Source organism: Stenella coeruleoalba, assembly GCF_951394435.1.
Source record: "Stenella coeruleoalba genome assembly, chromosome: X".
NCBI lineage: Eukaryota > Metazoa > Chordata > Mammalia > Artiodactyla > Delphinidae > Stenella > Stenella coeruleoalba.
Window position 1 is genome coordinate 26,531,648 of NC_137152.1, and position 24,130 is coordinate 26,555,777.

Sequence of the window (24,130 nt, forward strand, 5' to 3'; positions counted from 1 at the left end):
CCCACATGCCGCAGAGAGGCTGGGCCCGTGAGCCATGGCCGCTGAGCCTGCGCGTCCGGAGCCTGTGCTCCACAACGGGAGAGGCCACAAAAGGGAGAGGCCCGCATACCACACACACACACACAAAACCCAAAAAACCCAAAAAAACGATATCATAAAGCTTATGTGTTAAGTCTCCAGATGAGACAAAACTGGAAGAGGAACAGTGGGAAGAGTGAAAAAGCATTCAGACAGTGTCAGAACAGGCTGAAATTACTATCCTGAAATTTAACAGGAAGAAACAAAGACCTCAATTTAGATTAACAAAAGATCGTCTGTGCAAATACAAAATGGCATCGACTTGGCTTGATAATAATTCATTTGAAAAAGAGCGAGACATTTTAATATATGCTCCTGGAGCCAGTGATATGATGGGGTTATTAGACTAAATTAATGAACACTCAGGCTAGAGTAGCAGAAACAGTGTTTATGGTCACGGAGGCACAAATCCCACAGTGGGGATACCTCATTTTATTGTGCTTCACAGGTACTGTGTTTTTTGCAAATGGAAGGTTTGTGGTAACCCTGCACAGAGCAAGTCTATTGGTGCCATTTTTCTAACAGCACTTGCTCACTTTGTGTTCCTGTGGCACATTTTGGTAATTCTCCCATTTTTTCAAACTTTTATTATTATAGTTGTTTAAGGTGATCTGAGACCAGTGATTTTTGGTGTTGCTATTGTAATTGTTTTGGGTTGCCATAAACTGTGCCTATATAAGACGGCGAACTTAATGATATATGTGTGTGCTCTGGGCTTCGCTGGTGGCGCAGTGGTTGAGAGTCTGCCTGCCGATGCAGGGGACACGGGTTCGTGCCCCGGTCCGGGAAGATCCCACATGCCGCGGAGCGGCTGGGCCCGTGAGCCATGGCCGCTGAGCCTGTGCGTCCGGAGCCCGTGCTCCGCAACGGGGGAGGCCATAGCAGTGAGAGGCCATAGCAGTGAGAGGCCCGCGTACCGCAAAAAAAAAAAAAAAAAAAAAAAAAGTGTGTGTTCTGCTCCACCAAGTGGCCGTTCCCCATCTCTCTCCCTCTCCTCAGGTCTCCCTATTCCCTGAGACAGAACAATAACGAAATTAGGCCAATTAATAACCCTGCAATGGCCTCTAAGTGTTCAAGTGAAAGGAAAAGTCACATGTCTCTCACTTTAACTCAAAAGCTAGATAGAAATAATTAAACTTAGTGAGGAAGGAACATCTAAAGCTGAGATAGGCTGAGAGCTAGGCTTCTTGCCCCAAATGCTTAGCGAAGTTGTGAATGCAAAGGAAAAGTTCCTGAAGTAAATTAAAAGTACTCCAGTGGACACACAAATGATAAAGAAGTGAAATAGCCTTGTTGCTGATATGGAGAAAGTTTGAGTGGTCTGGATAGAAGATCAAACCAGCTACAACATTCCCTTAAGCCAAAGGCTAATCCAGAGCAAGGCCCTAACTCTCTTTAATTCTATGAAGGCTGAGAGACGTTAGGAAGCTTCAGAAAAAAATGTTTGGAACTAACAGAGGTTGGTTCATGAAGTTTAAGGAAAGCAACTGTCTCTGTAACATAAAAGTACAAGGTAAAGCAGCAAGTGCTGATGTAGAGGCCACAGGAAGTAATTCAGAAGATCTAAGACACCTTCATTAATGAAGGGGGCCACACTAAACAACAGATTTTCAGTGTAGATGAAACAGCCTTATAGTGGAAGAAGATATATCTGAAACTTTCATAGCTAGAGAAGATAAGTCAATGCCTGGCTTCAGAGCTTCAGAGGACAGGCCGACTCTCTTGTTAGGGGCTAACGCAACTGGTGACTTTAAGTTGAAGCCAATGCTCATTTACCATTCTGAAAATCCTAGGGTCCTTAAGAACTATGCTAAATCTACTCTGCCTGTGCTCTATAAATGGAACAAGAAAGCCTGGATGACAGCAGATCTGTTCACAACATGATTTACTGAATATTTAAAACCCTCTGTGGAGACCTAATGCTTAGAAGAGGATTCCCTCCAAAATATGACCACTCATTGACAATGCACCTGGTCACACAAGAGCTCTGATGGAGACATACAATGAGACTCATGTTGTTTTCCTGCCTGCTAATGCAACATACATTCTGTAGCCCATAGATCAAGGAGTAATTTTGAATTTCAAGTCTTATTGTTTAAGAAATACATCTTGTATGGCTACAGCTGCCATAGATAGTGATTCCTTTGATGGGTCTATTCTGGGCAAAGTACACTGAAAACCTAGTAGAAAGGATTCACCACTCCAGATGCCATTAAGAACATTTGTGATTCATGGGAAGAGGTCAAAATTACAACATTAACAGGAGTTTAGAAGAAGTTCATTCCAACCCTCATGGATGACTTTGAGAGGTTCAACACTATTTCTAGGAAGTAAGTAGAAATAGCAAGAGAACTAGAATTGGAAGTGGAGCCTAAAGATGTGACTGGGGACTTCCCTGGTGGCACAGTGGCTGAGAATTCGCCTGCCAGTGAGGGGGACACGGGTTTGATCTCTGGTCCGGGAAGATCCCACATGCCACAGAGCAGCTAAGCCCATGCACCACAACTACTGAGCCCATGCACCACAACTACTAAGCCCGTGCGCCACAACTATTGAGCCCGTGTGCCACGACTACTGAAGCCCGCGCGCCTAGAGCCTGTGCTCCGCAAGAGAAGCCACCGCAATGAGAAGCCCGCGCACCACAACAAAGAGTAGCCCCCTACTCGCTGCAACCAGAGAAAGCCTGCGTGCAGCAATGAAGACCCGAGGCAGCCAAAAATAAATAAATAAATAATAAAAATAAAGATGTGACTGAATTGTTGCAATGTCATTATAAAATTGTAACAGATGAGGAGTTGCTTCTCATTCTTACAGACAACACTGTGGTTTTCATTAGCTTTGAATGTTTGTCACATTATCTATACTGAATGAAATGTACTTACTTCTAACGCATAATACACTGGTTTGTCTCTGCCCAGTTTGTAAGCCACTGTGGTCAGAAGGCCATGTTCAGAAAATACACACTGTAGGAAAGAGAAAAAGATTTCATTAGTCAGGAAAACAAAAAGATAGCATTAGAATATTTTTAAAGCAAAAATGATCTAGTTACAACATAATTCAATAAATATAACAATTTAGAAAATAGATCTTAAAAGTCAAATTTACCAGTATTAAGAACAGTACACTTAAACAGTATAAAAAGTTTATCCCTCGTTCCAAATTAGATTTGCATTAAGAATCTGACAAAGTCCTAGTATAGATATCCCACTAACACAATTAAACACACACATGTAAAATTCAAAGAACCTAAAATGGTTCTTACAAGAACCATTCACATGTAGTGATTTTCATCATTTTTACTGAGTTCTAAATTAAACCCTGATAGAAATTAAATAAAAGCTCCTGACTCAAAAGTAACTTAATAGCAAATTATGCTCAAGTATTATTTATATGAAGTTAAAGAAGACTTTCACTAATCTTTTAATTTGAAAAAAACCAACCTTACGGCCTGTATTACATAGTAAGAAACAGCCTGTTCCATACCTATAGTTGGGGGAAGAATGAACAGTAGGACAATTTTATTAAAAGTAAATGATGAAACATTAATACTACAAAACTAACATTTAACTTAGAACAATAAAAGTAATTTATATTAAAGTTTTAGAAAAGTTCTAAAAGCTAACAAACATCACAAACTCTTTGGAATAATGTTTTAAAGAACAGTCTAGAAGAAAATGTACTTAGTGCAATCCTAATGGAAAAATGCAAGTATAGTATTTGGCACTTAGTCATAGCCCAGGGCCATGTTCATAAAATAGCACTGAGGTACAATAAATCCTAAATTCTGTCACACTTACATTGCTATTAATCCCCATGGAGTGAAGCATCATGACTAACAGGCATTCAGCAATGGGGCGGGCCAGCCTAGCTCCATCATTAGCACAGTCATAAACTTCTGGCATGGAGAGGGGGTAGGTCCAGGGTACAGGAGAGTGTAGGTGGACTTTGGGAAAATGAGGGGCCCAGAGGGAAAAGCTATTGCTGGTCTACTTTCCCTGTTCTCTGTGGACAGGGCATTCTACTAACACTGGTGGGAGAGTCATAGCCAGCACGTAACACAGCTGCTGTGGAAGAACTGAATTTATTTTGTGACAGCCTTATCAGCAAAACCTTCGGACTCTGCAACAAATCTGGTGCTTGGACATGAGTGAGTGGTTTTGACTTGTGCCAGGCAGATAAGCAGCCCAAACTGATATCAGTAAGGGTCACATGGCGACAGTTTTCAAATCAGTTGGCTGTGACTATCACCCTTGGCTCTCCACAGCTGTCCTGCCCTGTTTGGGATTCCCTCCCCACGGGACTTGTGGGGCAAATAGAAAGCCAGGGCAATTTTTTCTGATAACCATTTTTCCAGGCACCACTGTTGTGAATGAGAATTAGCCCAAGACCGTCTATCTCTTCTGCTTGATTGTCGGCCTGCATGGGATTCATGAATATCTAAGTTTTCAAAGACACCAGTCAAATGACACCAGGTACGGGTAATAATATATATACGAATTCAAACACATAAATCGCTACGCCTTTTTACTTCTGTGACGCTGAAAAAGCTATATATTTTAAGTCAATCTCCTTTAATAAATATTCGTAAAAATGGAAGTGAATTTTCTGTTCCACACTATTTAAAGGAGAAATCTGTACTGATTTAGTCCCCATATAAACACTCTGTATACTGAATGGTAGTGTACAAGTCTTAAAGTATGAAATTGACGCAGAGGCTCAAGGTACTTAATAAAAGTGAATTCTTAAGTTTGTATATACTTGATAAGTAATTACTGAGTATTGTCAATATATGAAGAGACCTCCTTGCTACATTTAGGTCACAGCTTTCAAAACAGTGTACAGGCAATTACTTTCCTCTTAAATTTTATTATTTTTTTCTTCCCAGTCATCAAACCTATACGGGGTTTTCAGCATTTATATGGTCTACCAATCCTTCCTCAAACATCCCAGAAAGACGTCTGACGTTTCTAAGCTCTGGAAAGTTAAAGGTTGTTTGCTATTCTCCACGGAGAAGTGGGCCAAACAAAGGTGGTACACAGCGGGAGCGTGAGTGGCCCTGGCCGAAGCTGTGAAACAGGCAGAAGGACTCCTCTATTACACTTAGGGCCTCTGGGGAGAGGAGGCACTTAAAACACAAACTTAACTTAAAAACACAAACAAAATTCCCCAAACTTGGCCATGATCCTGTTAACCTAACGAACTACGTACTTCACTTCCCGTTCCTGAATAGTTGCCTTTTTGCAAAGCACATTCTGTCTTGCTGTCTCTATTCTCTACCTACCTGCATCTCTTTTGACCACTTGCAACCTGGCTTCCATCTTGAGCATTGTACTAAAACTTCATTCTTTGAGGTCACCACTGAAGACCTGATTTCTATGTACAACGGTCTGTTCTCATTCTCAGCCTCCATGACCTATTTGTACTATTTTGCACTGCTGACCAAGCCCCTCTCTTCAACAGCTCTACACTGGATCTCCACTTTAATGACTAACTAAATTCTATTTGTCTGACTTCTACATCCCTTCACCTCTTCCTTCTTCTAAATATCTCCTCTACCTGTATACTTTTTCTTGGTAATTTTATCTATTCTTATTGCTTCAAAAATCACCTCTAAATATGGGCAATTCAAAATCCCTTACTTTTATACTGAGTTCATTCCCCATTACCGTATGTGTGTAATGTACAGTCTACCAGTACTGCCAACGTGTCCCAAACAGAAATTCTTCTACTTGGACCCATTCCCTACTTTGGCTAAATCTAACCACTGGGCCCAGGGGACTAGTCTCCATACCTGCTTCCTGTCTCTTGTCCCTCTGTAGCGCCATGGACATCCACCCACGCCTCCCTCGGCCCTCATCCTTCTTAGTTCTTGTCTTTGATACCGAGATGCCATGGTGGCCTCCGCCATGTCCTCTTTGCTTCTAATCTCTCCCCACTTTAACCCAGGACTGCCATATCATTAATGAACAGCTCCAGTCATCTCTGAACAGCAGCCCACAAACCTTCAGAAGTGTCCCACTGCCTTCAAGAAAAAAATCCTCAGTCTGAAGTTTAGGGTTTCACACCACCACCCTAGCCTTATTTTCCCACAACCACTTTCCCACCCAAATGTTCTCCACATTCTCCAAATAAAGTCTTCCATTTCCCTGTCTGCATCTTGGTTCAGTGTTCCATGCGTTCACCAATATTGCTAAGTCTTCAAAACATCTCATTACTAACAATCTTTTGTGATTGGTCTCCCCTCCCTTTGAAACCCAACAGCAGTACTTCCAAGTTTTTTATGGCACATAAGTTCTGATTTATAATATGATAAACTGTATATTTGTGTTCTTTCCCCTCAGGAAGCGAAACATGAGCCCAAAGATCTTACAATTTGCTATTATTCCCCTCTGCCAACCTGCAATGGCTGCAGAGGTACTCAGCAAGCCCTCCCTAACTTAAATTCATCATTTCGGGACGTGGCTGATAATGCTTAAGGGGGAGGGGAGGATAAAGAGAGGGAAAATCTGGCAACTCTATTGGGCGCCTCCCATGTGCTCTGTAGTGTTAGGTACTTGACACAGAGAGAGAGCATCTGATTTACTAGCTAGCATTAGGGTGTCTGGCAGAGGACGAAAGAAGGGGGCGGAGGGGACAGCTTACTTTTCTACCATTTCTATCGTTTCTCTGACTCCTGACTCAGCTACCTGGGACCCAGAATTCAAAGAATATGTTTCCAGACGCACGCTGACTCAAACACTCCTTGATGGTAACCTCAGGATATCATGACCTGCAAAGAATTTTTCCACCTTCCTTCCAAAAAAACCTCTCACACAAATAATGTCACACTTTTGCATGAGGACTTCTGGCCCTACTAGAGTACAAGAACACTTAATCTAAAACGTAAAGACATTCCATTACTGACAAAAGAAGAACGTAATCACTGAAGTTAACATTAATGAGAGAATTAGAAATTCCTCAAGAAAAAAACACTTAAACGTAGATAGTCTCCTGCCAGGTCTATGGAACTCTTTTCCACACGGAGGACAGTAAAGTACAGAGGTAAAGTACCCCGGCTAAATTGAATCAGCTGCATCTGGGTGCAAAGACTGCTGCTCTCACTTACTAGCTTAACCTCTCTGAGAATCTTTCCCAGCCTAAAGTGGGAGTAATCTTATCATTATTAAATATGGGGCTTGTTACAGACTGCACGTATGAGCAGTAAGAAGATGAGATTAGGAGAAAAATGCACCAAATCTCTGCTTCCGTCATTCCTTCTGCTTCTTGTCGAAGGAGAAACTCCACATGACGGGGAGAAAGCACAGTGCCAGGGAAATAACACTGAAAATCCCACAAAAATATGACTTTATAATTAGTGAGAAAGTCTAGGGCAGGAACACCATGTTGAAAATTGGAAGTGGAAGCTCAGAGTCTTAACCGCTGGACCGCCAGGGAAGTCCCGAGGCAAGAATACTTTAAACCAACATTTAGTTTCTGGATGGAAAAGGTACTGAATTTTACAAATTAAGGTTTTCACAAGACTCATCAGTTTGTTTACATATGATATAGTGAATTCTATGTGAAGGAGATGAAGAAAAACAAATGGCGAAAAGTATATATATTTGTACTGGAACTCTTAAGCTATTAATTTTCAGCCTGGATGAACTTCAAAAGCATTTCCTCATTCAAAACACCAAAGAGAAAAACAAACAAAACACCATTGGTTTTCAGGTCTGTTTCTTAAAACTCACGTGTTTTTGGCTTGTCCATCCTGGAAGCACATTTGTCCCACCAATGCAGCAGATTGGTCCCCCAAACACTGAAAGTATACATGACAATAAAGAACACTGACTAAGACAATATTGTTCATTTCCTTTCTAGGACAGCCATAAGATTTATTTTCCCCTCTTTATTTATGAAGGAACGAATTGTCTTATGTTCTTTGCATCGCCTCCATTTGGCCATTTTCCCATGTGTTAACACTGCAAACAGGTACAGGAAGGGAGAGGTAGAATTAATTTATTCAGAAAAAATTCTCAATAGCCTACACTGTGTCACAGTGAAACAAGAATTAGCCAATTCTGCTGCTCTTACTTATTTTCCATAGTTAAGGAAGGAGGAAGATTGATTAAGGGAAGCCATAACATGGAAGGGGGCGGGTAGCAGGGAGATGTTTGGTGATGAAACTTACCCCAGATATTGGTACACCTTCCAAGGCCCCAGCTTTCTAATAAAATTTTAAAAAAGGATTATGAATAATCACAAATTTGGCTCTACTAACATAACTGCAACAGGAATGAACACAAATAGCAACATGCCAGAGCATGTGGGCAGACAAGACAAAGCAAGTGTTTCAACTACATGAGTGGTTCAGAGAGAGAGATACTAGAAATATTCCTAGAATGACAAGAAGAGACATGGACGTGAAACACTGGACTGAGAGTCAGGAGACGCGGGTTCTACTCCTGGTTAGTTAGTTAGTTAGTCACTGAGCAGGCCGCTGAAACCTTTCTATGCCTCAATTTATTTATCTACAAAATGGGCCTGGGCTTATATGCATGCCAAAGGCCATTAGCTCTTTGCTATTATTGTTGTTACTAAGAAAAGACTAACACATCCTTTAAAATGAACATATAAATAGCTATTAAACCAGCATGGAACATGTTTGTTTTGGAAGGCTGTATTTTACCAACTGTTCTTCCTACCCAAACTGCTCTGAAGATAAGTAAGAAACAAGAGAGGGTTCAGGTATTGGGTATTATTTGTTCATAGCCAACATCATTCTTCAAGTTTTGATAAGCAAGAGTTAATTTATGCCATGAATAGTGCTTTTGACTTTGATCAAGTATTGCCAGCATTCTAGGGGAAAAAAAATGAGATTTAAGTGACTGTCTGTGGACTTTACCAAACTTAACTGTGAAAAAAAAACAACTTACACTAATACAAAGCAATTTGTACTGATATTAAGGAATTAGGGTAAAGGAATATGATCCCTGATGTACCTGTGATGTATTAGAAGAGCACCAAACTAAAGCTTTTGCCTGACCCCTCAGTCTGCCATTTGTAAGCCCGTCTCCTGGCCTCTGGGAGCTTCGGGTTCCCTATCTGTGACAGTGAGGGTAAGAACAGAAGCCACCTCACATGGCTATGATAAGGAAATAATAGCATATGTGTGGAAACCCTTTACAAAATAAAAAATACCCTCTATCTAGTGGATGACATTTTATTTCTTTCATGCTTTTGGGTTAATCCAACACCTATCTTTTATTTACTGTATAAATTCTTAGAAAATCTGAACCTGGATAATAAGTGAAGGGCTGAAAGTGAATCAGGAAACCTATAGACTAGATATCTTAATGTATTTAAATACTGAAAGAAGTCTTTGCTTATACTACTGAAGTTATTATCAAACTACCAGCAGAATCTACTATGTGCAGTCAGGCACGGAAAGCGCTCTTTTTTCTTCACAGGGAGGGGGGGTCTCTGGAGGATTCCTGGGAATATCCTCTGGTGAAGCATGCAGAAAAAGTGACAGTGCATTTCCAACTAACTGGTCTGAAAGGTTGGGCAAGATATCATTTAAGATAGATGTTTAGGACATCTAAAAACTACACCTGATTTCCCTATTGTGCTAAAGCCCAAAGCACATCACAACTGTACTTTGTAATAGGGACCATCAGAACTTCTCATTCCAGAAAACTACCTTAGTCTTCCTCAGCCTTATGGAAGACTTAAAAATAAATAAGGTTACATTTTAAAAACACCTAAAGCTTGACTAGAGCTTATAATAATTTGGAGGGTCATGGAAGGCTCCAGATTAATCTACTTAGTAAATGGACTTCTGCTTATCTAAAACTAAATGGAAATGCACTGTATCTTTTCCAAATGAATGGGTAGCATAATTGGTGGGCAACCTACTCACCAGACTATGAGAGATTTTCTATAGTCAGCAAGGGGAGAGAGGGGGACAGAAGCATAATATTTTAAATGCAAGAGAAAACTAGGCCAGTTAAATGTTTTTTTAACCATCCTCTGAAACTGTTTCTCAAGAATAGTTTTTTTTCTCTGACCCAAGTCAGTTTATAGGTAGCTATGAAATTATCAAAGCACTTTTAAATTGTAGATAAGCAATGACTATGCTTCCCTTACAAAATTCCATTTTGCCTTAAAGGGCTTTATTATAAATAAAACATTTAAGAATTCTTGCTTAAGCTTTATCCAGAACACTTAGTGTTCTACTCTATTATTATTATTAAAGTCTATAAGTAGAGTTTCTAATGTTTTTCATGAAATGTCAAAACATTATTTTTTGGCAATTAATCTAAGACTTTTCTTAATCTTTACCATAGATTCTAGTTTTTTGAGCTTAAACACCAGTTCAAATGGTCCTAAAGGTTTTCATCCCTGATGTGTAATCAGAGATACTCAGTAATGCTAAGTGTACTTTTTGCTTAGACTACTTTTTCTGTGGGTTTCAATGAAAGCAACAGTAAAAATGTCCATGATGAAAACCAGTTTCATCAGCAATCACAAATCAGAACAGACTCTTTGCTTTCAGTTTCTTTGCTAAAGTTTTGCTCAGGCTGACAAAGAATCTACTATGAGACATGGTTTGGCCATTAAAGGAGATTCAACAGGAAAAAGAACACCACTAAAATGTGAAGAGACCTTCCCATAAATTAAGAGCAGGCACCACAACTACCGAACAGTTATTTGGATTAAAAGCATAACCTGGCCCAAACATTCCCTTACCACCCTCTGTAGTTAGATTACCTCAATAATACTTTAAAATACTCAAAGAAAAGCCAATAAAGTTTATAATAGATAAAGTTTTTATATACAGTTTTATATAAAGTTTATATAAAATATAAACTGGTAAGTAGGACTCAAGAATTTTAAGTTATAAAACTATTTAAGCAATACTAAATTCTTAGTTTACATACTGTCAACATTCACAAAATGTACAGGTCTCAAAATATAAAACGTAACACAATTGACTTTTGAATTCTGAAGAGTAAAGCCTTTTCTAAGATAAAAATTATTATTATTATTTTTTACCATTAGGCCATAGATCTCAGAAGAACTCCGGACATTTGGAAGAATTTTCATTGGAATTTCAAAAAATCTAAAAAACAATAAGATTCGGTATATAAAACTATTTTAAATAAACATCTAGAAACATTTATATGAATTTAAAGTCATGTAAACAACAATTAAAAATGAACTTATTTTAGTGTACAATTAAATAGTAACAAATAAATAAGCCAGCAGTATGCTTGGGTATTTAACACTCTAACTTTATACAAACAAATCAATACAAAATAAAAAGCACACAAAAACCAAAGTACTTTTATAGAGGAACCTAATTTTCCTTGAAAAATAATCAAGACAAGTACTTAATTTGGCCTATTCAGTATATATGCAATAAAGTGGATTAAAGACCTAAATGTAAGTCCAGAAACTATCAAACTCTTAGAGGAAAACACAGGCAGAACACTCTATGACATAAATCACAGCAAAATCCTTTTTGACTCACCTCCTAGAGAAATGGAAATAAAAACAAAAATAAACAAATGGGACCTAATGAAACTTAAAAGCTTTTGTACAGCAAAGGCAACCATAAACAAGACCAAAAGACAACCCTCAGAATGGGACAAAATATTTGCAAATGAAACAACTGACAAAGGATTAATCTCCAAAATTTACAAGCAGCTCATGCAGCTCAATAACAAAAAAAACAAACAACCCAATCCAAAAATGGGCAGAAGACCTAAACAGACATTTTTCCAAAGAAGATATACAGATTGCCAAAACACACATGAAAGAATGCTCAACATCATTAATCATTAGAAAAATGCAAATCAAAACTACAATGAGATATCATCTCATTGGTCAGAATGGCCATCATCAAAAAATCTACAAACAATAAATGCTGGAGAGGGTGTGGAGAAAAGGGAACACTCTTGCACTGCTGGTGGGAATGTGAATTGATACAGCCACTATGGAGAACAGTATGGAGGTTCCTTAAAAAAATACAAATAGAACTACCATACGACCCAGCAATCCCACTACTGGGCATATACCCTGAGAAAACCATAATTCAAAAAGAGTCATGTACCAAAATGTTCATTGCAGCTCTATTTACAATAGCCAGGAGATGGAAGCAACCTAAGTGTCCATCATCGGATGAATGGATAAAGAAGATGTGGCACATATATAGAATGGAATATTACTCAGCCATAAAAAGAAACGAAATTGAATTATTTGTAGTGAGGTGGATAGACCTAGAGCCTGTCATACAGAGTGCAGTAAGTCAGAAAGAGAAAGACAAATACCATATGCTAACACATATATATGGAATCTAAGAAAACAAACAAACTAAAAAAAACGGTCATGGGAACATATGTATATGTATAATTGATTCACTTTGTTATAAAGCAGAAACTAACACACCATTGTAAAGCAATTATACTCCAATAAAGACGTTACAAAAAAAATAATAGTCTGGTGCTTCCCTGGTGGCACAGTGGTTGAGAGTCTGCCTGCCGATGCAGGGGACACGGGTTCGTGCCCCGGTCCGGGAAGATCCCACATGCCATGGAGCGGCTGGGCCCGTGAGCCATGGCCGCTGAGCCTGTGCTTCCGGAGCCTGTGTTCCGCAACGGGAGAGGCCACAACAGTGAGAGGCCCGCGTACGCCCTCCCCCACCAAAAAAAAGTCTGTTTTAAAAGAATATACAACACAGACTTGTATATTGTAGTTGAAATATCAACAGTTAAAGTTTGGTGCCCCACTAACATCTGAAAATAGTAAGATTTAGGTTATAAATAGGCAACACACTTGGAAAACTATTCTTAGGGCAAAATACAACTCACTCGCAGAGCTCTTTATCCCATTCCAAAGAATGGATGTTGAAAAGCATCGTCCTGCTTGCATTTGTTACATCTGTACAATGGACACCTCCACTGGCTCCTCCTGTCAAGCTCTGGACAGAGTGAAAAGGACATGTTAAATCTGTACTTATTTGCAATTTAATTTACACTTTGTCAAGACCCATAATCAGTTGCAGAGCACATAAGGCAGGAGAATGGAACATTTCAATTACTTAATTTTTTAGTTTTCAGCAGTGTCCAATAGAAATATAATGTAATTGAACCACACTGAGCCACATATGTACTTGAATATTTTCTAGTAGCTACATTTAAAAATATAAAGAAGCAGGTGAAATTAATAATACTACATATTTTATTTAATCCAATGTATCCAAAATATCCTTTCAATATAAAAAATTATTACGGAGACATTTTACCTTCTATTCTGTGTACTAACTCTTTGAAATACAGTGTATATTTTACACTCATGCACATCTCAATTCACACCCGCCACATTTCAAGTGCTCAATAGTCATACGTGGCAAAGTGGCTACCATACTGGACAGCAGTTCTAGCTAATTGATGGTTAAAGAAAAAATTCAGCTTTTGTTTTCCTCCTCTTATCTTTGGAAGATGCAGAGTCTCATTAAATTTGGCAAAGTAAAATACATTGAAATGCCTGCCTCTTAGGATCTTACTGAACTCTGTGTTGCTGTTGTTGCTCTTGTTGCATTTGTCTGTGTGTGTATGTGTGTGCGCGCGTTCATGTTTTGGAATAACAATTCTCATTGGGCTGTGCCTGCAGTGACCCAAGCACATATCCTGAAAGCAGTTTTAAACTCTCTAATGTTAATACCCTTGTACCTGAACTGCCAGGACTGCTGCTTCCTTTCATGTAGAATCAGTGAGAAGTAAGAAAGGAACAAAAGTGGAGAAATGGCAGCTCACAGTTCCACATCTTGTCTTAGTCTGGCTCCAGGCAATTGTGAGAATTACTGTCAGAATTATTTCAACTGTGACCGACACGTATGAAAACTGCTGTCCATGAACACAATGCACAGCACGCCCTGGCCAAGCACAGGGAGGGCTGGAGAAGGCGCTACTTCCTGATAGGGGGTTCGAAAGATCTGCTCTGTGCATCTGGCAAGTGAGAATAGGGGCAGTGTTCCCTTGAAGCTCCCCTGAATGTTGGAAAAGATAATCACATACTTAGAGAAGTGTTTAAAAATGAAATTATATGTCTGGCATTTGCTTTAAATTATCCATGGGGAGAAAGAGTGAGTACAGTTGAAACAAGTTTGGCCACAGCTGATTACTGTAGCTGACTCATTGTTCTAGAGGTTCATGACACTATTCCCTCCGCTTTTTGGGTGTATTTGAAAATGCCCTTAATAAAAATAACAGAGAAAGAGAGAGAGAGACAGGGAGAGAGAGAGAGAGGAGAGAGAACGAAGAGAATGAACATGTACTTTTAAGATATACAGATATCTGGGAAATGTTTGTTTCTACTCATCCATGTTCAGCTTAGGCAAAAAGATTATACATCAGAAATTTCCACTATGATTTTTCATATTGTGACTTAAGTAAAAGTCAGCTGTGTGATGTTGAAAGCAAATGTTCAAACGTAGCCTAGGTGTTTTATCATGTTAAATAGTAGAAAATAGAAGAAATAAATACATTTCTTCTAGGAAATGACTAGTGGAAAAGAAGTACAGTTGACCCTTGAGCAACACAGATTTGAATTGTGCAGGTGCACTTATATGTGGATTTTAAAAATAAATAATACAGTACTACATGATCCGCAGATACAGACAGCTAACTATCCACGGCGGGTCCTAGAACCAAGCGCCTGCACATAGCAAGGGATTGTATGATAGGCAGCAGATAAAGGCTACTTAAATTTACTAATTGCTAATTACCTAAATTAGTTAGTCTAAAGGTAATAGACATGAGATGTGGTTTTGGTAATCATCCTCCATTTTTGCTGAAATAAGACAAGAAAAAATCAAGAAGAAGCAGGCAAAAATGCCTCTCAAATGGAGGCTGAACTGTTCTGCTGTTTCTTGAATGGCTTTTCTTAATGATGCTGCCAACTAAAAAGTTTGAAACTCTTTGTAGAAGAAAGATAGGCAGTTTAAAAGTTTTCTCCACACACACATGATATTTAAACGTACCCAAATAAGCCATGAATCAACGGTCCCAAAAAGAGCTCTATCTTCTTCAACTGCCTTTTGAACTTTTCTCACATTGTCAAGGAGCCAACGAAGTTTCACTGCACTGAAATAAGTGCTAAGTGGAAGGCCTGTCTTGGACTAAAAACAGTTATGAAATTCAGCCAGGAAATTAAATTCATAACAGCTTAAAATAAAACACCAAATCAAAAAACTCAATAAATCACAAAATATTCAATGGCCCTAAAGGCAATCCTACAGTATTATGGATAAAAATACTTTTCCTATCTTATGGCACAGGAAAGCATGTTCATGAAAAAAGATCAGAGTGGTATGTTTGCAGTTCAAAGAGCATCCACATAGCAAGGTAAAGAGAAAATTAAATGACACATGCCCTGCAATCTAGATAGTTAAGACACAGATGTTAACTTTTGTGATGAGTTAGGATTACATACAGAAGCTAGCCCAAAACTCTGCTTTTTATTTTATATTCCATGAAAGTGATATTTAAACTATTGAAAATCAGAGAGAATATCAATTCATAAACTAATGACCACAAGCAGAAGATTGTTTATAAGCCTTAACAATATATTTATGTGTGTAAAAAATCGAATACATATTCAATACACATATTCAAACAACATAAAATTGGTGGAGAATGAAGTAGAGCTCAAAGACACGCCAGACTAAAGCAACACAAGGTTGTTCTATTTAAGAAAGTAGTTGCCAGTCGAAATATAATGTTGTATACATGAAACTTATATGATGTTACAAACCAATGTTACCTCAATAAACTAAAAAAAATAGTATATATATATAAAAGAAAGTAGTTGCCTAAATTCAGCAAATAGATTGAACAAAGGGAAGGTGAACTGAATAAAGCTTAAAGGGTAAAAATGAAACATGGGCTTATCAATCTTCCTTGAGAATGGATCAGGTCCAATTCATTTTTGTTAGTATATTAAACACTATATTTATAAGGGCTGGTGAAAGTGGTTAAGAAAATACATACATCAAAATAATGCAACTATCTTCCCCTTCTTGATCCCTATTCTCATTTATCACCCAACTACAGAAAGTGATCCCTTTTCCTTCTCATCTCCCATGGATATGTTTAGTAAAAAAAGCTCAAACCAAAGGATATAACACTTGAATGCAAGCTTGTAAGTTAAGAATCTTAACTCATAGTTTTCTAGCTTTCCTAGAAAAAAAAGATCAATGCTCAAAAATAATAAAAGGAAATAACATATGGGAATATGCTTCTTTGATTTGAAGGACCAAGGGTCATCCCACAAACCAAATAGTGAGGTAGCATATAAATATCTCATTTTCATGATTTAAGTAGAAGGTGTAAAAGTTGCCGAAAATGGCTTTGGAGAGAAAAACATGCACCCCTTGAAGCAAAGTGCAGCTGGAGGTTAGGCGTGAAGGCTGGGCAGGTTGACCAAGAGAACAGGATAGGAAATGGGTGAGGGCATACTCAGGACAAGACTGAGGTTATTTGTGTGGGTAATGGTAGGGGATGGTTTGTTAGACTGCTGCAATTAATGGGATTTGAGCACTAGCTTCAGAACCAAGAACCACAAGAAACTGCCATTCAAGAGTCCCACTGACAAATATAAAGGGAATAAACCAAAAACAAAAAAGAAAGAAAAAAAATGGAATTTCTTTTTGGACAGTAGGAGAAATTGGCCTTGACCTTGCTAAGAAAAGTACCTCGCCTGTTTCAAAAATTTTCTCTCCCTTCATTTATCTGAAGAGAGACCTATATAAGGACTGAAAATTAGGCATTTTTTATTGGCTTCTTCATACGAAGAAAGTGGAAGAGGAGTTCAAGTAAAGGCTGGAGCGTCTTCTAGTTTCTCTCCCTGAATCCAGATGCCTAAAAACTCAAAAGCACGCAGAACTTTCTTTGATGGACAGTAAAAAAAAAAAAGAGAAGGATTTGGAAAGCACGGTTGAATTATAGGAAGCACTCCGTGAGGAGTATGGTTTAAGCCACTGGGACACCTTATTTTCCCCTCCAGCCTATTTACCTTGGAATATTATTCCTCCAATCTACCACAGGGCAAGAAAGATAGAAAGGTAATTATCTGTGGAGAAATATTCTATCAATTGTATCAAATAACTACTGTGCAATAAGATGTAAGGCCTGGTGAAATCTCCAAACTTTTTTTGTTAAACAGGCATTTTTATAGTATACTTTTGAAGAGATCTCTTACCTTGACAAAGTTATTATTTCCTGGAATTCGTTTACTAAGACTCTCAACGGTAGACTGGGTTCTTAGGTCAAGCCACACTATAGACCAAAATACAATAATATATATGAAAAACTTCATTTAAAAAAATCAGATCTTTATGAAATCACTGTCAAGGATAGGAGACAGATTAGTTTCCATAAGCAATTAAAATGCTACGGCTTTCGAAAGACAGAAATTAGAAAATTAGAAATGAATGGGCATATTGTTAGAAGAGAGAATAAATTTATGAGGGAGAATTTGAAGCTTTTATGCAAAATTATAGGCCAAGTTAGGAGAACAATACATACCTGAGGGTGCTGATTTTGTATCCTTTTTTATAGAACAAAATGAAAAAATTTTTTGGATATGGATTTTCTATGCATACACGAGTGCAGAGAAAATCTAAACGCTAGGCAGGCTAGTTTCCAGGGCAAAATGCACAGCCCAGGATCACTGTACCATGTCTAAAGCATGTACCTTAGAAAACCTTGGTAGCAGTTTGTGACAAAGTAGAGAACCTGATACTATTATAGAGGGGGAAAAAAATAAGATTCAGTCGCTTATGTACAAAATGCTTATTTACATTAAACTCTTTCAAAGTAGGCTAGAATCCAGAATCGCTACAAGAATTATTTAAAGCTCACCATTCTTTCTCCATGCTAGATTGTAAAAAAACTCCCATTTTAACAGATCAATGTTGTTTTCACTAAATAACTATCATCCACTTTCTGATCCCCCTAGTAGAAAGTTCTGTTCTGCTTTACGGCAGAAGGCTTGCGAAAGAGAATGCATTAAATAGTATACAGAGCAATTGCAAAAGGTAAACAATAGGATCAGCTGAGCTTTATTTGTCAGATTTCAGGTTTGTACTTAACTTTTAATCTGTGAGTGGTCACTCGATATTTTTAGGCACTGACTGTGCTCAGATGCCTCCTAAAAACACAGTTTATTTAAAGGGCACCAGGAAGATTATGCATACTTGCCCACTACACGTGTGAGTGCCGGCAGTTACTGTCTGGTCTGGCTCATCCTTAACTGTACTATTCCTTTCTCTTCATTCAAAAATCAGTTGTTTCCTGTCCTGAATTTTAACCAATTCTTTTAAATTACTTAAAGCATCATTTCCCTTGAGGGCTTGCCTGTGCTTGATTTTGACAGTGGCTACTTTGCAAAAGAATTAAATCAGGGGCTTCAGGACACTATGCTGCTTCCCAAAGGTGGGGAAAACTTTAAGAAAACAGGCTCATCATAACCAAGGAAACAGGACACAAAGAGGAAGACCATGGAAATACATAGCCTAGCAATGACACCTGCATTTGCTGCCCGGCATCCATTCCTCTTGCTGCTGGGAGCTGTATCTTTAATTCTCTTTAGGAAGTTAACTCTCCCTCATCCTCAGCCTGAGATTCAACCCTACCCCCAGGTCCAGTATCGTGTCCCCAGTGAGCGGTTCAGGAGAGGAGCAAATCAGCCTCTGATGTGCTCTGATGTGGTCAAATCAGCCCAACTGAGATTTGTGCTCAGTCTGAAAGAGTCCCTGTTCTCAGCTCAGCTTGGGAGTGTGTAGCTGGGCCTGCTGCCCTCTTGAATAGAGAGCTGAATCGGCCACATCTGGAGCCAACCCAGAAGAGACAGACTTGCGGGGGATCCAGGCGATACTGTCTGACTTGAGAATCAAACAGCACCTGAACTAAGCTACTTGTAGAATTCCTTTTTTTCCCCTTATAACTTCACTTACTTGGGGTTCAGTTTTCTATTACTTGCCCTGTGATTGATACAGCCATTAGCAGCAGCGCTGTGGAGTTGGCAAGGTCTCCCATGTCCAGGGAACAAGGGAAATCTGCTTTGTACACAGTGGCAGTGTTGTGCGACTGTGACAAAGGTGGGCCTTCCTCATAGGCAAGCAACCCTAGCAGGTGTTAAAGGCTTAACCAGAGGAGTTGGGAAAAGTAGAGGAGGTCGAGAGAAAAGTTTTAAACCTATGACAGGTAGAATTAACAGCACATCTCAATCCTCAAGTGTTTGAAACTATAGTGGGCTAGGGGTTTAAAAATCAGTGTATTAATAGTTTCCATTACCTACTTTACAAAAATGAAATAAGATGCATTAGGATGGAAAATGCCAGCATTCACTGGACTCTGTAGGATAAATATTGACCTGTGAAACGCTGTTTTAGTTATGCTGGCTTGTTGAATCATGAGGTAAAATCTATTTCTTACCAAGGGGCATGAAAACCACTGCTCTAGGCTTTTTGTTTACTGACTCAAAACTTTCCAGATCAGCATTTTTCGATATTTAAATGGACATAAAAATCACTAGGGAGATTAAAGATAAACCCCACTCCCAGAAATTCTTGGCTAGTAGGTCTGGGGAGGGGGGCCCAGAAATATACCTTTTAAACAGATACCCCTCCCCTTTAAGAAACACTGCAGTGGTTTAAGACTCAACATCAGTGGTTCTGATCCAGAAAGCACACCAGAACCAACTGGAAAACTTTGAAATCACACATCCCGGTCCCTACATTGTAGGATTCTGGTTGCAAGTCCAGGCAAGGAAGGCCTGAGTCTTTCTACCTATGTTATTCAGTGTTATACTACAGCTTGACAACCTCTTTTTTAGGGAATGTTCTTTAGGATATTGAATTTGTTCCAATCATTAATTTAAAAACAAAACTAAAGACAAACTGATGATCAAGTGGCTCTCTGAGTTCCAGGGGCTCTGTGATTCTACTGCTCCTTGACAAGGACTACTTAAGAAATTGGGCACTACACTCCTCACTTGAAAGCTTCCAAGTAGCCACAGTGGTATGTGCAGAATGAACCCCTCACCAAAAGGAGTCAAAACAGTGGAGGTGAAATCTACATCTTCTGGCTTTGCCACCAACAAGCTATGTGACCCGAGCAAGTCACGTTACCCTTCGTGGCCTGGGTTTCCAGAATATAAAATAAGGCAGTTTGGACTAGATGGTCTCAAAAGTCCCTCTCCTTCCATTATTCCATGATCACAGAAGGCTGGCATAATTTTTACTTTGTTTTTATAACCCAAGGGTTTAAAGCAATTAGAATACATGGAATGAATTAGTAAAACTGCCAAAGAGAAAAATGTCAGTGGTCGGTATACTACTAAGCAATTCACAAATGCTCAAAATTAACTGAATTAAGAACAAAAAAAATTAGACAACTCATTAAAGAAGCTAAGATGGCAGAATTACGTTTGCAGAATAAGAGACCAAAAGCCAAAGAGAAGACCCCAAGCTGGAGGACTAAGCCCCTCGTGGAGATAATTTCTGAGAACAATCAAAAGAAGGGCCAGATCCAGATCCAGCAGCAGCAGTCAATTTCCCCCAATGTGTCCGAGTTGGAAGGCCGGGAAGTGAGCAAGGGCCAGAGCACCAATACCTGAGGCAGCGCCAGCAGCTGGAACTGAAGAGCCAGAGGGAACAACGGCAACTGGATCTGAAGGGCCAGGAGAAACTGGAGCAGCTGGAGCATTAGGAGAAATAATGGCAATTCATGCTAGAGATGGCCAGGTTCAAGGTTTGCATTTTCTTGCTGACCATTTAGGAAATGGTAGATCACATGGGCAAGTTCATCAGGATGAACATTTTCCTACACATTTAAGCGTAGAAAAAGAGAAGGAAGAGACATGGAGTGGAAGGGGAACAGAGGCAGTCCAGTCAAAGTCTCTGGTTCAATAGCATTTCCGTTTGGACAAGGACCAGGTAAATATCTGCTTCTTGTTCAGGATGACTCTTCCCTACCTTGTCACAAATCTACGTCCTAGTTAGGAAAGTGGCTCAGTTGACTTTCACCCAACCACTGAATTGAAAGGCTATGTGATGCAGTGAGAGAGTGCATCCCTAAGGGACTTCTGAAAGGAATGCTAAGGAGCATTAGCATTGTAGCATTGCTACAATCTCTGCTGGGGTCACCTGCAGAAAGACATAAATGGGTGGCTTTGGGAAGGCACAGCTCCAGGAAAGCACTTCCCTGGTAGGGTGGCAGGAGATGAAGTTCATCTCCACAAAAAGCAACAGCATATCTAAAGGGAACAGGGAATTGCTAAGTTCCAAAGTGATTCGGAAAAACATCAGAAAAAGGAAAATAGAGTCCAGAATACCATACAGCCTGTTTCTAGCACACATGTCCCTTACTTAGACCAAATAAACTGGATTTAAATGGTTCAGACCACCAAGTGAATACGTTAAAAAAAACCCAACTTGGGTGATCTGAAATTTTTATTTGTACTAAATAAAGTCACATCCAATATATGTCTGGTGGATTTAGTTTGTTCTGAAAACAAAGTTTTAAGAATGAAGAAAAATGCAGTTGCCTCAAAGCCCACGGACCAAGGTTAGTTTAGTGACGTAGTGACAGCATAGAGGAAGAAATCATTTTTAGAATATTTAGAAGTTTGCATCAGTTTTGGTCAGTCATAACAATAGAAGGGAAATATACCTAAGGAAAAAAGAATAAGCAAACACACTAAAGATAAACTAAATTATTTTCAGTTAACTAGAAGCAAAGGCAAATAATACATCTCCTCTGGATGGTTTGCTATGAGGCGCTACTGGCCTGACAGAAAGGGAGATGAAGGTAAGGCTCCAGGTTTTGGAACACACCCTAAGCAAGGACTGCTGACAGTTATACAAAGTGTTATCGGGTTGTTTTGCCCACAGTAGACATTACACCTAGTAAACCAGATTTAATTGCTATGTGTTACCACTAGCCAAAAGTTAAGCTATTAATTAAGCTGGGTAAGAGGTCATTTGCAAAGGGAAAGAGGCTGTCCCTCACCTGATGACATTTCCAGAAATCAGGTGGGGCCGAAAGAAACATGGAGAGTTGGGGAGGGGGGTGAATTAAAACATGCACGTCAAACGTTGGGGGCTGAAACCTATTTCAGCTCTTAGGTGTATAAATGCCAAAATGCCAATGGCTGACATGAGTGTGTGTGGCCCCAGGTAAGCTCTGCATTTTCCCTAAGAACACCTGTTGTATATAAATCAGCCATTTCATCTGGCATTCCTGGACTGAAAAGGCTATCATCTAATTCAGAACAGTGGCCATGTTCTGAACACTTACTGAAGGCTTATAGTCTGCTAGGCACTGTTTTAAGCGTCCTACATGTATTAACTCATTAATCTTCACCTCAAGCTTTTGAGATCCATACTTTTACTTTCTCCAGCTTAACTGTTGAGGCAACAGGCACAGAATGGTAGTAAATGGAAAAGGCAGAGTCTGAATCCAGAATGAAATCTCTACGATATAGGTACAGTCAGGATGAAGTCATAGTCTTAAATAGAACATGAAAAAATACCTCACACTTGAACTCTAATTTAGTTTCTTTTTATTTAAACTAGCCAGAGTTGAGGAATTCAATCACTGCAAAATATAGCAGTATTTCTTTATCCAGGATTGAAGGAGATGTAAGGCATTCAAAGAACCATGTAATAAGAGACTTGACAAAATGAAAAGTAAGTGGATCGTGATAGGGCTGAATACTCTAGATTTTACAGAAGTAAAAAATCTGCTCCCTTCCATAGCAAAACAATAAAAAACAAAACCACACCTTTGTTGTTTAAGGCCAAGCATGCTTAGGAGTTTTAGGTGGTTTGCCATCTATGGTTTTCTTTCATGCTGATACTCTGAAACAGAACCCAGTTCCAGGAGAGATAGAAGAATTGAGCTCAATGTTCCTTCAGATCTCAACAGATGACTAAACAGGTTGAATCACTGGCCCAGGGTTAACTAGCATGTAAAAATAACAAAAGGCAAAGAGGATAACCAATGTTTAAAACTGCCATACTCTGCATAAAGAGTTATGTGTCATAGGGAACTTTAAATCCAATATCTTAAAAAAAATGTTTGCAATCCCATCTAAATAAGGAATAATGACTCAGAGACACATGATTTTGTTGGTGGTTTTCTTTAGTATACTAAAGTTCTCATTAGTATAGTAAAGTATACTGTACTAAAGTATACTAAGTATACCATAGTCACTCAAAATTAGTGACTCTTGCCTTCCTGGATATTAGTCCCTACTACGAATAATATTTTTATATTAAATCATGAATTGTGCTCTACAGAAAGCTACCGATATGAGGGTCATATTGCACTAGGCTTGCCGTGTACACCAATCAACTTCAATAGTGAGTGACGAAACCTGGACAAGAAGAGGGGAAAGAGCTGGGCCATCCTAGTTAGGCCAGAATGTTTCACCGGTAACATTAGTGAAATGTGAATATGAACACACTAAATATCAATTGATTCAAGCCTTTCCCCACTCAACATCTGAACCACCTGTGTAGTTTTGTGCTTCTTTATCAATTTAGTCTATGGTGCATTTGTAAACCCAAACCTTCTTTTCAATACTACTTAGAAGACAGCAAGGCCTGTAGACCACTAAAAAAGAGTTGGTTTTGGAAGGAAAAGGCTTAGAAAAAGGTGGAGAGTGGGGTGGAGGGAATCCTTTGGAAAATAGTGATGAAGATAAATGCTAAGAGGGAGAGAAAAAAGTGCCAGAGGGATGAGGAAAACTAAAGGTAGGGGAGAGAAGTCAAAGGCCTGCTTCATTCAGATCCAGGGCCACAAAGCTGCTGCAATCCACCTGTGAGGCCATCATGGTAAATGGCTGCATCATGGCACAGTGACTGGGAAGCAGGGATGCATTTTACCTATATCTCAGATACCGCACCAGTGTTCACCTCGCCTATCACAGAACTAACACATGAATTCTTAAAACAATACGAAACTTCTAAAACAGGCCACCTCTACTCTCATAAGCATAC

At 39.1% G+C, this 24,130-nt stretch overlaps 1 protein-coding gene across 16 annotated transcripts in view; it reads right to left on the minus strand.

Moving 5' to 3' along the window:
* GK (glycerol kinase) overlaps nt 1-24,130 on the minus strand; it is a 121,503-nt gene that overhangs the window by 20,356 nt on the left and 77,017 nt on the right. For 6 of the 16 annotated variants that reach the window (XM_079909601.1, XM_079909595.1, XM_079909600.1 and 3 more), the window contains 10 exons: nt 20,739-20,822; nt 17,323-17,399; nt 15,104-15,241; nt 12,933-13,042; nt 11,116-11,182; nt 9,980-9,997; nt 8,249-8,284; nt 7,809-7,876; nt 3,519-3,561; nt 2,961-3,041 (listed from right to left, as the gene is read on the minus strand). In XM_079909601.1, the coding sequence (XP_079765727.1) occupies nt 2,961-3,041; nt 3,519-3,561; nt 7,809-7,876; nt 8,249-8,284; nt 9,980-9,997; nt 11,116-11,182; nt 12,933-13,042; nt 15,104-15,241; nt 17,323-17,399; nt 20,739-20,822 (722 nt within the window). The remainder of the gene's footprint in view (nt 1-2,960; nt 3,042-3,518; nt 3,562-7,808; nt 7,877-8,248; nt 8,285-9,979; nt 9,998-11,115; nt 11,183-12,932; nt 13,043-15,103; nt 15,242-17,322; nt 17,400-20,738; nt 20,823-24,130) is intronic. The other 10 variants (XM_079909589.1, XM_079909596.1, XM_079909588.1 and 7 more) reach the window with 4 other exon arrangements.